The sequence below is a fragment of the Antedon bifida genome, chromosome 8 (assembly GCF_963402885.1).
Source record: "Antedon bifida chromosome 8, ecAntBifi1.1, whole genome shotgun sequence".
NCBI lineage: Eukaryota > Metazoa > Echinodermata > Crinoidea > Comatulida > Antedonidae > Antedon > Antedon bifida.
In genome coordinates, this window is record NC_136233.1 from 19993477 (window position 1) to 20008754 (window position 15278).

Genomic DNA, 15278 nt, shown 5'->3' on the forward strand with positions numbered 1-15278 from the left:
TTTTTCCTTCGTGTTTTACTTTCCTCTAATTTGTATTTTAAAGTATCAGCATATGTGGAAATCTTTGTTTTTTGCCAACGATCTGAAATATTATTTTTCATCATTTGGTATCTCTTAAAATATAAACAATATTGTTTATATTCTTTTTTTGTGAATGGATTGTATATTGCAACAATATCGCATAATTAAATAATAATAATTATGGAATGGATATATGTATCTGACAAACTCCAATGGTGGACCTGCATTCCTTCCTATCGTGCATACATATCTATATTTTCGAAGCAAATCCACATGTATTTGATATTTTGTGTTTGTCTTCAAACTGAGGAAATTCGGATTAGGACCTCCACGGACCCACGGCAGCCAGCAGTGGAGCGCCTACCAGATCAGCACACCGGCATGCGAATAGTGTACCAAGTTCTTTAACGTGCACTGCTTAGTACACGAGACCAACGGCTTTACATCCCATCCAAAGGACGAGGCAATGAGAGTAAAAGTATCTTAATAATGATACAGAAAGGCTCGAACCCAAGCCTATCACATGCTAGTCCGATATTACACCATCACTCTCCGCTGGTATATACAGCACCCTGCCGCGATTCCACGCGGTCTCCCATCCAGAATGCAGCCAGGCCCAACATTGATTAACCGGTGTTTCAATGCTGTAATGCCGTATGTGTCCACGCTCGTCGGTCTTCCAATTGATCCAGGTGACAAATCCAGCAAACTACTCGTTCCTTTTTCATTGTCTATAGACTCGTAATAATGAATACTACATATAAATAACTTTTCAGTAATAGGGCGTTTTAGATTGCAACATTACTAATTAGTGTTAGAAGTGATAAATTGACATTTACATCATTAGAAAAAGTGTAAAGAAATGATAATTAAATCGGTTGCGTTTGAAGTTTAACAAGATCTCGATACTTAACAATTATCATACCGTATCAGGGTAGATAGTTGTTGATAACTTATGTTTATTAACGATTGTCACCGTTCAAAGATCAAAGTTAGAAATCGGCCCATTTGTGCATTTTGGATTTGACGATATTTCGGATACCAACAATAAGAAGAAGAATGCATCTATTGTACGTTTATCCACTACTATTCTTTGTTTTGGTATTCTACACAAATCAAGGTACAGTATTTTTATTTTTGTTATTAGGTACCGTATAACATGGCTATTTTAATATGCAATCATAGATATATTGTCCCACTAAATAAATAATGCTTTGCTTAAACAATTTTTTGTTGAATATGCTATTTTTATATCACATAATGGTTATTCACTTTGACAAAAATTTTGATCGAAAACAATTATTTACCTGAAAAAAACTGTCATTTATAGCACGAAATAGTCAAATTGGCTGCCAGCCAATGGGTTTTTGGTTTTATAAGTGAAAATATTTTTTGTTTTCTTTTTTTTCTACGGGAGTAATTAACTTTATAAAAACTACAAAATAACCTATTCAAAGTCTGATTTAATTAATCTTTCCTGTTTTTGAGGGACAATTCATCTTTAAATATTCAATATAATTTTCAATTTAAGTTTATGTTTACAGTATTTAACAAAAACTGTACCGCATTGAACTTACCAATATTGTTTCCCCAAATTGGAAACATTTTTATTCATTACAAATTAGTATTAGGCCTACAGTTAGGTAAAATCAGCAAAGAAGCTAAAAAGCAAGGTTACCTTATTCTGTTTTACTTAGGCCTAGTATTATTGTTGATATTTTGTTGTTAGGTATCGTATAACATGGCTATTTTAATATTCAATCATTTGGTTATCTTTGGCTTTCAAATGGCTTAAAGATGTATTGTGCCCTAAAAAAATAATGCTTAAAATTTTTTTGGTTGAATATGCCATTTTTATATCACATTTTGGTTATCCACTTTGATCAACATTTTGATCGAAAACAAAATTATTTACCTGAAAAAAACTGTATACATTAGTATTAGGCCTACAGTTAGGTAAAAATCAGCAAAGAAGCTAAAAAGCAAGGTTACCTTATTCTTTTTTATTTAGGCCTAAATATTATTATTTATATTTTTAATTTTAACATTCTAAAATGTCCTTTGTAAACTTTAGCTTTTGGAAATGACTGTAAAAAAAAAAGTTTTGGAAAGTCGTCATTCGTCTGCGAGTGTTCATCAACGTATTGCGATGACGTAGACCAAGATTTTGACACTTTGCCGGGCCAATACGTCGTGTACACGTCAACTAAAGATAGTCTTAGACTATTCAAGAACACATCAACGTTAGTTCCGGACACTGAAGGGAAATTTGGTTAGTGAATATTAAATACATTGTGTTGAGGTTTGTGTAGTTTCTACGGTCGATATAGGTCTACTGCTAGAGATTTTTCGACACAACTTCGCATAGACAAAGTAGACAGTATCAGAAGTTTGAAAACTACAAATATTGTAAATTATTTTTAACAACTGCATGAAAAGAACGAAATTTATAACATCCTTCCATAACACAATCTTTTACTTTTCGCTCAAATGTATTGAAGGTATTTTTATACCCTAATGTTTATATACTTTTTAATGTAATAATATTTTATAAATGTTTGTATTTGATTGTGTATTAAGATAAGTCCATATTTATTTTATTTTGTTGCACATCTCTTGAGAATTGTGCCTCTGTTATAAAAGAGAAGCAATAAAGTTATTATTATTATTATTACACCACTGAACATTTAGAGTCATAAGTAGTGGTTTCCACTTAATACACATATTGGCCAATAATTGTTTTTTTGTTAAATAGGTGATCTTCGATTGACAATTGACAGGTCTGTTCGTCATCAGACTGTTCTTGGCTTTGGCGGAGCCTTTACTGATTCTGCCACTATCAACATAATGAATCTATCGGAACCCGTACAAGAGCACATCCTCAATTCTTATTTCTCCAAAAGTGGTTAGTATACAAATAGTGACAGTTAAAATTATTGAAAATATTTTCACGACTTGAATGATTGACTATTTAACAATGTTCTGTTTAAATGACAATATACTCTCCCCATTCCACAAATGTAACACATTCATTTATTTTGTTTATATAACTTAATAGACCTGTAACAGTCCTTAAGTAAAATGTTAGTCAATTAATCCTCCGTTTCCAAATGACGAAAGCTAGGCCCATGGGGCACTTAGAATTTGGCTGAGCGCTTTCGTGCTTTTCTATCATACCGTACACAAGTCTCAAATTATGTACAAAAACAGGAAGCCTAGGGCTAGGCTTACTGAATGTCTACATCTTATAAATTATCGATTTGTAACACCGTAACAATCTCAATATCCAGGCATCGAATATAACCTTGGACGTATACCCATGGCCAGCTGTGACTTCTCCACAAGAAACTATTCCTATGATGACGTTCCTGGTGATTTTGAACTCAAAAACTTCGCTCTTGAAATGGAAGACTTAACATATAAAGTAAGGAACTAATTATATTGTTGATTTTCCTCCATATATACAAACTTCCGTATAATTACATGTGCAATCATGGGCATGTCATGCTAAAGCTTGGTTCGCACTAGGACGTAACGCAAGGACGTAACGCAACGCAAAGTGATTTGACCAATCTCAAGCGATGAATTATTCGAACAGTCGCGTGTGATTGGTCAACTCTCTTGCGTTGCGTCTACTTCCTTACGTTGCATTCTAGTGTAGTAGGAACCAAGCTCGTTTTTCTCGTCTTAATGTGTGGTAATTAATAACCAACTAATGTCATCTATAATCCTATTTTAGATACCTGTAATTAAGAGAGCAATGGCGGTCGCAAGTCGCGACATAAAGCTGTTTGGTAGCCCGTGGGGACCACCTTATTGGATGAAGACAAACCAAGATATGGTCGGCGGAGCGGCTCTATATGGAGAACCTGGCGGGAAGTACTATGAAACATGGGCTTTGTACTTTGCTAGGTAATAGATGATTTTTTTTAATGGGAATATCTTTAAATATAAGTTCACGAACAACTCTATAATCAATTGGCGAATCACACAAAGCAATTATTATATAAATGACATTCATTCATGTATTTTTATTTTGGACTTCATATCCATAGGAAGCATTATACTTACATATTAACAACATTTAATCCACAAGCTATACATAAGTTGAAAAACTTGACTAAAAACATAAGCAAATTCATTTTCTAACATAAAGTTTATGTTTAGCCGTTGTTTCTGGAGAGACAATTCCACCAGAAAAAAATGAAACTTCAAAGAAACAAAAAACATCACATAAAATATGGACAGAGTGATGTTGCAATTTTAAAAGGTTTCTTTCATTATTCTTGCTTTTATCACCTACCACCAGATTTATAGAGGAATATGCTAAACAAGACATTGACATATGGGGCTTGACTGGTCAGAATGAGCCGACGGCGGGAGAGGCTGAACGCTACCCGTGGCAATGCCTCTTTTTTAATGCGTCTCTGCAAAGGGATTTCATTAAGATGGACCTAGGACCTATACTTGAGGAACGGGGATTTGGTGACGTAAAGTTAATGATACTTGACGATCAACGGTTCCTTTTGCCAGGATGGGCCGAAACGGTAATTTGTTTCAGTCATTAATTTGATTAACTTTATTCAAACTGTTTTATCAGTGTTGATGGTTAGTTTAAAGTAGTTTTTGGTCCCACCATTTTGACCGTACCTATATTTGTTGAACCAAATGGTAAAAGCAATGGCGCCACGAATCATTGCCAACACCGGCACAGGCCTCGGTGTTGAAATTTCTTCTAAGAACTTAAAACTAGAGGATTATACTGTACACATCTGGCTCGTGTACATTTAAAGAGCAGGGCATGGGGCTACCTGGTGTCGTTAATCTTTCTTCGTCGCATAATATATAAAACAATCTTATGATTATTTAGGCCTAAGAGCTCAGAAAGATCTAACGAAATCTAGATGATTCTGTCAAAATACTTTGACGTCTTCTGATAAATGAATTCTCCATTAAAAAAAGTTAACACATCTTTTGTTTAAATCAGGTCCTCAATGATAAAGAAGCGGCCAAATACGTGTCTGGAATCGGTGTACATTGGTATTACGACGACTTCTTTCCAGCTACGTTTTTATCGCAGACACATGATCTTTTCCCAGATTACTTCATGTTGGCGACAGAGGCCTGCGAGGGATACCTCCCCCTCGATGCTGCAGTCATTTTAGGCAGCTGGGAACGTGGAGAAGCTTACTCTAAAGATATCATGGAGGTACATTAAGAAAGTGAATTATCATTTTTTTAAAGATTATGAGGAAAGAAAATCCAAGCCACACTGGGAGACTAGAGCTTGTTTACCGTGGTAACATAATATATCGAAACTCTTTCAACAATAGCATCGCTTTTGATCTCCGGTGCCCCTGTTAGATTGCCTTGGTAGTAGTGATAGATAGATCTAATGTAATAGATAGGCCTAAGTCAATTGGATTGATCTGGCAATACCTAAATGTTGTATAATGCTCTCTGCTCAGGATATGAACAACTTTGTAGCTGGATGGGTTGATTGGAATCTGGTTTTAGATATGCAAGGTGGTCCAAATTGGGTGAGAAATTTTGTAGACGCACCAATCATTGCTGACTTCGATAATGACACCATTTATAAACAGCCTATGTTTTACCACTTGGGTCATTTTAGGTAAGTTTATCCTTCTAATTGGTAGGTATGAATTAAGTTTATTGGCCACATTACAATTTACAATATCTAACTGCGTATTTATAGAAATGTAACAGTTTAATATTTGTGTAGTGAATTTGAAAAATAAAATCGAACACTAATTGATAGATTCGGTGCATTGTTCATAGCTCTTTTCGTGGCTTTAAAATCTCACATTTTGTCATTTAAATGTTGATGTTGTTCTGTTTAGTAAATTTGTACAACCAGACTCGGTGCGTATCGGCGTAACGACGGAATGCGTTGCTACCACCGGCTGCAACAAGTTTGATTCAATTGCTTTTGAACTGCCTGATGAATCTGGAAGAGTGGCCATTGTTGTTTTGAACAGGTAGAGTGAGAATAACTTGATGACTGATTCAATGACTTTCCGATAAGCTTGTGATCACAAACTAAAGCTTGGTTCCCACTAGAACGTAACGCAAGGACGTAAACGGAACGCAAGCGTTCTAACCAATGACAAGCGAAGTTATAGACAGTTAGAAATCAAAAGCGAATAAGCCATCGCTTGTGATTGGTCAATTCACTTGCGTTGCGTTACGTCCTTGTGTTGCGTCGCTAGTGGGAACCACGCTTTACCGTCACCGTAGCCATCTAGTTTTGTGTTTCCTAGATCTAAATCTTCTTCAATCTTTACTAAAAACGATCATCACTAGAATTTCTTTCCCAACAGATTGCAATAAATAAGATAAATATATAATAACGTAAATAACAGAAATAGATATTCATGTTCACATGTAGTAACATGCCTTGTTTGTTTTTTAGAAATGACAAAGCGTCGGAGATAAGTGTGTGTGAAAGTGGAGTTGGCTGCATAAACGCAAACATCGAGGCCAGATCAATTCAAACATTTGTATACACAAACAAACACTCAGAAGAAGTTACGACGCCAGTAAACTCAACTTCGATTGCATCTTCTTCTTATTTAACTACATTCTTTGACTTGTTACTTTCACTATTGTTCTTTGTTTAATTAAAATTAAAGATATATTGTCTCCCTTATTATATTTGTTTGTTGAATGCGGCATTTGCACAAACAAATTTATCGAGAATGGAGCTTTTTGTTAGAATTTAATGGATTTCTGTTAAATCTCTTTATTTTTGCAACATTTAGCTTGGTAAATAATGATAATGCTTATTGTCAAATGAAATGAATTATAGCCTACATACCGTATCACATGTATTATAAATATATAAAGTGCAGTAAAAACAGAATAATCATGGGGACCGCCTTAACAAATAGAAAATTATTATTTAGAAAGATGTTGAAACTACGTTAAACGTCATCTGTCACATGACAGAATCCGCAAAGTAGATGACGCACCATAAGCAGACGTATAAAATAAAATTGTGATTATAATTATGAAACGAATTACACATTTTAAACGCAATAGAGTATTGTAAACATTTAATAACATGTGGCAAAAATATAAATGATCTGACATCAGAATTCACGATTCACACATACAAAACATGTAACAATAAAAAACAAACAAACTTGACAATGCTTTCACATGCTAGTTCGGACAGAAATATATGCGCAGATGTTCTTACAACGTTACATATTGAAAGACTATTGAATTGCATGTGTGAATCAGGTATCTTTTAGCTCTTTCAGTACTTTTAGTCTTCGTGTACTAAGTAATTTAATATGCCTATTTTTGAAAAATAGTAGAGTTAAATATAAAAAAAATAGAAAATGTATATTAAGCTTGGTTCCCACTAGAGACGCAACGCAAGGACGTAGACGCAACGCAAGCGATTTGACCAATGCCAAGCGACTGTTCGAATAATCCATCGCTTGTGATTGGTCAAATCACTATACGTTGCGTTACGTCTTTGCGTAGCACCTGCAGTGGGAACCACGCTTTAGGCTTAATAGTAATATTATTCAAATGTTATCACCATTCGTTAAACATTTCTTCCTTTCAATACTAATATTATCATTGTATATCTAATAAAATAGCTTGATAAGCAAAGTAAATACTGTAAATGTTTTGGTTTTATTTTTAGTGATTAGTAATAGAAACTAAAACAACAGCTAATGGTGAGCTAGCAATCTAATTAATGCTCATTAGCATCAGTGTAGGCCTCGGTAGATTATAATATCTATGAGTATATCAACTGGATGAGTATTGTCGAAATTGATATTTATGCATTTTATTAAAACTTTGTTTCATTATTACTTACACACCGACAGAAAATACTTAACTGAAATTTAAAAATATTATAAAACTGTGCATTATACCACAACATAAAGACAATTTAGTTTTCCCAGATATACGTTTAAAAAATGACTTGCAAGTTTTAGACATATTACTAACTTGTAAACATTTACAAAGTTGTTTTTATTGGAAAGATAAAATCAATTTAAAAAATAATATACATTTAGGCCTATAATACTTTTTTTTAAATACTGTATACAAATTTGTAGTAAAGTCCTTATTACGTCATCGCACATGCATAATTCATGTGTCTTAGGCTTTTGCACCAGACTGTATAATTTTTTACGAAATCCCTGACACAATGTTTCCATCATGCATTTCGGGAAAATTCCAATACCCGCCATTATACAAAAGAGAAACGGTAGTATTGAAGAATTGAAAGACATTTGACAAAGGATATATTTATACTATTGCAGTTTTGGATTTATACTTTGGATTTATAATTTGGATTTGATTTTAATTCAACTGGAATTGACGTTAAAAATGCCCGTGAAACATTCAAGTAAGTACGGTTTTTATTTACAATTGTTAATGCCTTCTATGCCTAGTTTTGTATAATATGCGTGATTTAACCGGCTGTTCCGCAGTGAGGTATTTTCCTATTGTACGCAACGTTATCTGAGTGATGTGTTTCTAGTGTAAGCATGGATCTCGACTATCATGATATAATTTATTATAAGAGTTTTCGGTATAGGCCTATTTACGAGTTTGACTATAAAGTAGGTGCAAGAGTGAATTTCTATATTTATGAATGTTGTACACAAAAAGAACTTAATCTCTAATAGATATGGCATATAGGCTTAAAGTCGTATTTATTATTTAGTATTCCCCATTATACGGAATGGTTCCGTCTATTTTCACTATTGACGTATGAGTAAGAATTATATACGTCCTGCATTTAATGTATCTAATATAACTAAATAGCCGAGAACGTATAACTAGTTTGAGATAAATCAGTTTCGAACTTCATCATACCCTGACCAAGTTAATGACATATTGTCTGTTTCAATAGTTGCCATAGTAGTGGACCAGGTCATGCCATCGCATACATCCGGAATAATGACAGGTTGGGAAATGTATGGGTGTGGAGGTACCGGTAAATCATCTCCATTATCCGGGCCGGTAATGCTTGATGTAAATTCTGATGTTTGATATGTATTTCCGTTATTCTTCTGCCCTAAAGATACAATAATAAGACGTCATTAGGTTAACAATTTCCCCAGTGATGTATCTAGGATTATTTTGGGTCGAGTCTATGCCTGTGCTTGTGTTTCCCTGTGATGTACCCATACGTATATACCCTACCCATAACTGATTTTTTATTGCCAACAAAAACAACATAAACATATCATTGAAAAAAGTAATAAGTTTAGTTAAAGAAACTAATCAAAGCTTAACACCAATTGCATAAGAAATAGTATAACGTATTTATTAAGAAGAAAAAGAAGATAAATGTAATTCTTACGATAGCTATAAATAAATAGCAAATAATAAAAATAAAAAACGTGATAAACTGAAATTCTTAATATACCGTAACTAGTGAAACAGTACTTTAGATATGTTTATTAAATAAACAATATTTTTTTCTAAACGGGATATCTCTTTTTAAAGGAGAGAGTTCGTTCCATAATGTTGCCCCATGAAATGAAATTCTCAGTACGAGGTTTGGGTAGGCCTAAGGCAAAATTAACAGTTTCATTTAATCTGTTATTATACGAATAATCAATAGTTTGAAAGTAATCAGTAACCGTTTCAATATCTCCATCAACATAATGAATGTATCATAGATCAAACTTCGGGGGAAAATTGTCGTGGTCAATCTCGATGGAGCTGCGAACTTCGTAAATAGAGCTAGAAAGTTGTGCCATCCTCTATTGGCTAGCATTGTATAAAACCGGATGTAGGTCGCCCCCTATAGACATGATAATGTAATGCATTTAACTTAATTAATTTTTGCTGTGGCCATATTAATAACAATACAGAATTCTACTAAAACTAGCCATCAACTATTGTAAAATAGATAGTGCACATGCGCAGGCAATATATATACCTTGAATACTATAAATGACCACTCTCTTTTTGAATTAATCCAATTATCATTAATGTCAAATTCAATTAAAGTGTGTGGGCATAATGGAAGATAGAGAAAATACAATGCTACTTTTTTACATAAATATTTAGAAAAATTATCTTACTCCTTCTGTTGACAGCTGACCATAAAACGCCAACAATGCAAACAAAAGAGATTGCCGCACACACAATCACAATTAACCAGAGGTCTAGAGATATTCTTCTGACGCTTCTGCTGCTTTCATCGAAACCTATTGTCGCAATGCAACATAAACATGATTAGAATTATGTTCACACATATTATACTAATTGTTTGTGTTATGGCAATCGGTATTGAATATTTTATTTGAAGATACCGAGAATAATTGCGGTCTTTAAAATAATAGTTTTACTTCTGAAAGAAATAGTTCTCAATAGAAAGTATAAAATGACAGGCATTCAACAGTAGGCTTTACATTTGAAATTGTTATTTTAGATGTTTTAAGTTAATAATAAATATATATTTCATAAAAGAACATAGGTGTGGCTGTTCACAACCGGAGCTGGAATTGTGGTGGCTTGGAGGTTATAATGGTTGGCTAATCTAAGGGTCCTGGGTGTCAGGAGTTTTTCTAATGACAATTTATAACTCCACTCCCAAAGACTTGTAATAAGACTTGGTTTATGTAGAGCATCTTAGTGTATGTTTTTTCTTGTGAAAAACAGGATTGCCACTTTTAAGAAGGATAGTGAATGAATTCTTAAACCATTTGGATTCGTTGTAGAAATGGGGTTAACAAGGCACACACCGCCTAAACTTACCCATCTAAACAAAACTAAACTTTTAAACTAAAATTATGGATATCCTTGGAAATTTGCATAAATATATAAAAACAAACTTTTGGCCTATTGAGTATTTATAACTTACTGCATGCATCTGTGTGCTTAATTTCTCCAACATTGCTCGTCTTGCTCATATTTCCTGCCATTGTTTCAACAGTGATACGACAAGCATAGTTTCCAAAGTCGTTTTCAGATACTTGGTGCACCATCAGCATACTTGTTTTATTTGTTGTGATCACATTGTATTTAGCTGTTTTGGTATCCCGTATATCTCCATTGTGTATCCACTGCACATCTGGTTTAATGTCTGGATAAATTTCAGCCCATTCGCAGTAAAATATATAGTTTTCAGTGTAAGATGTTAGGATTGGAGAATCCATATCTAGTATAGAAAACACAATTATTTTCATTATCACCTGTGCTTAAACCGAGTGGATTTGATGTGGCTCCTTTTTGCCATACACATTTTTAAAAATACAAATGTTTGCGTCAGTAATCAAATTTTGCCCAACATCAGTACAAGTATAATTAATACGTTAGCATTGATCAGATATTTTGCCTGTGGAAGTTCCTTGTCTCATTATAGGCGTCCAATAGTAGCGCATTAATAGTAATCCATGGAAGTTACTTAGCAGTATGTCATGGAAGTTACATAGCATCACATGGTGACGATAGTTTTGAAAAGCATAAAGAAATAAAAACGTTAAAAGATTTACAGTGTCGTCTTGGTATTACCACGACGACACTATAAATCTGTTAATTTTGATATGTTGTTTTTAAAAAGAAGGTAGAAATAGTACTTTATTTGTGTTATGTAAATAAATGTGGGTATTGTAGTGAAGCGCCTTCATTTAGCTCACGATTAATAATCAACTACTCTAATAGAAAGCTACCCTAAAACACAATAAACAAAATTGGCCGATTCTCAGTACTGCATCTATTTCCGAATTATCATAGGAATATTGGTAATACAACATCACATGTGCTTCACATGTATCTAGTAGTAACCTAACCCTTACTCTTTACATTGATACAGGCACAGCATGTGATATGAATAAGATGCTGTATAATTGCCAAATATTCTTATGATACCTCGGAAAGTATATGGAGAGATACAACACTGGGAATCGGGTGAAAAAAATAGCTATAATTATACAATTTGATACCTTTGGTGTTATCACATTATACATAAGTAACAACTCACAATATACATTTAAGTCATACGTTCTAATACAATGACTTTCTTTGGCCTTTTCAACAACCTGACATGTGTAGAGGCCAGCGTCCTTTCTATTTACTTGTTTTATGACCAAATTGCCTGAAGTTCCATCCATTGAGAAATTTCCCGATTGACGATTAGCAGAATTAACGATCAGTTTGTTTGCATTTATTTCTCTATCTTTAAACCAATTTACCGCATCTTCTCTCTCAATGGGCATGCAAACGTTAACTGAGATTGGTTCGCCTTCAATTATCGACAATTGTGTTACACCTGAGACTACAAATAAAGCATATCAGTTTGAAAAACGATAACTACTAAGCAAAATCAGGACTGTGGTCATGTTACAGAGTTGTCAAAAACAGCATATACTCTCTGATAACTTTACCACATAAAACTCCTAGAAAGTAGGAAGCCTTTTGCCATTTTCTATGGGCATTTTGGAAAATAATTTTCTTAAATAAAAACATGTAGAGTAATATTCTCTTACATATTGGTGGTTGTATTATTGAAAGAACACTAATAGTGTAGTGTGCACATGGGCCTAGCTGCAGCTCTACCTAGCTCTATGTGGCAAATATTCATACCCATAGTATTTTTTGTCTTTGAGAATATAAACAAGTATTGGTCTTTTGGATTGAGTATGGTTTCCAACCTTCGGCAAAAATAACTGATTCAAACATAATAATAAACGTGTTTAAATTAAACTTACCTTTCGTCTGTTGACAAAGAAATATCAGAAACAGGTAATATGTTGCCATATCTATAAATAGGAGTTCAAGGATTCACTTGTTAGTAAGGGTTGCGACTACTGATGCTATCAACTTGGTTAACGATAATATCAAGTCATTACGTTAAAGAGTCCAATAATATCCATTAACAATTGTTTTGCTAAGTAACAGTAACACAGAATGTTCTTTATAAGGATCTACATGTTTGATAAAAGTAAAAAGGCACAGTGCCTTTGTTAAATATATAAAAAAATACACCACTTACCGATATCTACTGTTTCAGCGTATGATTGAGTTCGTGATTGTGAACATCACTTTTACATTCAATTACGCATTACTTTTATTTTCAGTTTCCATAATTATGTACCGTAAGAAATAACCGAAACAATCATATATATATACATTGAACAAATACAGTTCTTCATGGTTTAAAAATAGCTTAATATTTCCTCTTTCAGGAAACATTATAAAAACAGTTCTGCTCATCGCCATTGTCGTCATTAGTGCTATTAGACAAATCGGTTCCATTTTGTGTTGTGTATTTTACCATCTTCTCATCTTCGGTACATAGCCGTCATTGATATTATTATTATTGATTATATTGTAAAGACCATTTTTTTAATGTCGCATTCTTGGTAGCCAGAACTAAAAATTCTTAAAACTCCCATATCAAAAGTAATAATAAAAATGCACTGTATTGGTAAAAGGTTATAGATATTGCAATGTTTAAAGTGATATTTGCTCTTATTAGGTAAATTCTATTAATTTTAGTAACTATCAATATCTATATTTATAATTATGTATACATTATTAACACACAGACAAATGAAATCTAGACTAAACTTAAAAATGCATAGCCAACGTCAAAGCATATAATGACCTAATGTTGCCATACAAAATATGGTTGACATGATGTTTATAGTTTAAAAACAGGAATGTAAGCTTTAATATTGATATAATACTACTGTGTATGCAATTAAAGTGAGAACACACTGGGGCCGGCACCATACAAAACGCATGTGTTTTGACGAACATTCTAATACACGTTAGTTTGTTTAAGCTCTGTCTACACTATCAAACTAGTTTGTCAAAAGTATGTGATGTGCCCCAATATGGTAGTGACATGCCCAAATATCGTAGTGATATGACATTATAATGTCCATGCATACACAATATTTGTTTTCTTGATTACATGTTTCATAATTATATTATTTCAAACAAACAATCAATTATTCCTTGAGCATGTATGATGCTTAAACGATATTGCTTAAGGAAAAAAGCTTTTGTAAAATGTGTGTATATTTATAGCCTGTATTAATTTAAAGAATTGGATTTTCTAGTTATATATACAATTATACATTATATAAAAAACACCCCTCCCCCACCCCGATTCTCTAATAAAAAGTAATAAGCAAGTTAGACTAGTTAGTCACATTCTGATAATCAACTTTAGGCTTAGGACACGGCGTATACGACATTTTATCAGCGTTTTGATTGGTAGCAACGTTGTCTGTTTTACGATATATCGTTGTATTGTAAATAGCGGGACTGGAAACAAATTGAAGGTCTTGAAATTGGTGACTTTTATGATTAGTATAGATTTCTTTTATTCGTCTTTTCTGTAAGAAAAATAGCAATAATGCATTGTACAGTGAAAGTAAAAGTGTATCATTATACCGTTGATAAGTAAGTACCATTATTTTTAATTGGCCCTACTAATCTACTCTCAGATAATAATAAATGATAATTTAAATTACTGTGCATTTGGTTATTTATAATGGTACCAATGATAATGTTGACGAAACCTTCCCGCATAGATAAAAACAAAATCCAAAATACAAAAAAAGTATTCTGTCCAAAAATCTTTCTGTTTGTACAATACATGTTTATTTTTCTTTTAATAATACTATACACTGTTAGTTAGTTAGACAGCAACCTATTTCTTCAATTATGAAAGACTGTATGTAAATTTTAGAATCCAGTTCTGCACTAAGCTATAGTGAATAACAACATATTAATAAGAACCGACTGAAATAATATATAATACAAAATGATAAAAGGCATTCATTGTCAAGACTAGAAGTGCAGAAGCACTTGATCAATTCAGCAAGAAAAACATTCACTTCGGCTCTGTATTGTAATAAAGTAAAGCGGTATACTGTTTTAATATAAGTTGTACACGAGTAATGTTGAGTAATACATAATTATGTCTATGTTACCCTGTACGTAGGTTGTAAATCTGAATTATTGGTTTGATTTTAAAAAGATGTCGGTATTTATACAAAATAATGATACTATTTATTATGATCATAATGATAATTAATTATTATTATAACCTATAATAATATTAAAATATACTGTAAGTTGGAAATGTAATTAATTCCTAAATATGGTTAATTGTAAGCTACTATGATATGATTACAATATTGTAAGATATTGTATTTATAACTTACTATAAACCACTTTTTGCCGCCCAATCTCCTCTAAATTACTCGTCTTGCTCATATTGCCTTTCTTTGTTT

General features: G+C 33.0%; 2 protein-coding genes across 2 annotated transcripts; one reads left to right on the forward strand and one right to left on the reverse strand.

Moving 5' to 3' along the window:
• Positions 1-625: 625 nt before the first annotated feature.
• On the forward strand, positions 626-6861 carry LOC144851038 (lysosomal acid glucosylceramidase-like). Its single transcript, XM_078708560.1, has 10 exons — positions 626-713; positions 2096-2293; positions 2777-2926; positions 3312-3445; positions 3761-3933; positions 4331-4568; positions 5009-5230; positions 5490-5653; positions 5883-6020; positions 6455-6861. Exons 1-10 carry the CDS (start codon positions 626-628, stop codon positions 6660-6662), a joined length of 1713 nt encoding a protein of 570 aa, XP_078564686.1. The 3' UTR covers positions 6663-6861.
• On the reverse strand, positions 6846-13136 carry LOC144850952 (uncharacterized). Its single transcript, XM_078708475.1, has 6 exons — positions 13022-13136; positions 12738-12788; positions 12011-12304; positions 10892-11188; positions 10110-10235; positions 6846-9091 (listed from the first exon to the last, which is right to left on the reverse strand). The coding sequence occupies exons 2-6, from the start codon at positions 12784-12786 to the stop codon at positions 8868-8870; spliced, it is 990 nt and encodes a 329-aa protein (XP_078564601.1). The 5' UTR covers positions 12787-12788; positions 13022-13136; the 3' UTR covers positions 6846-8867.
• Positions 13137-15278: the final 2142 nt, after the last annotated feature.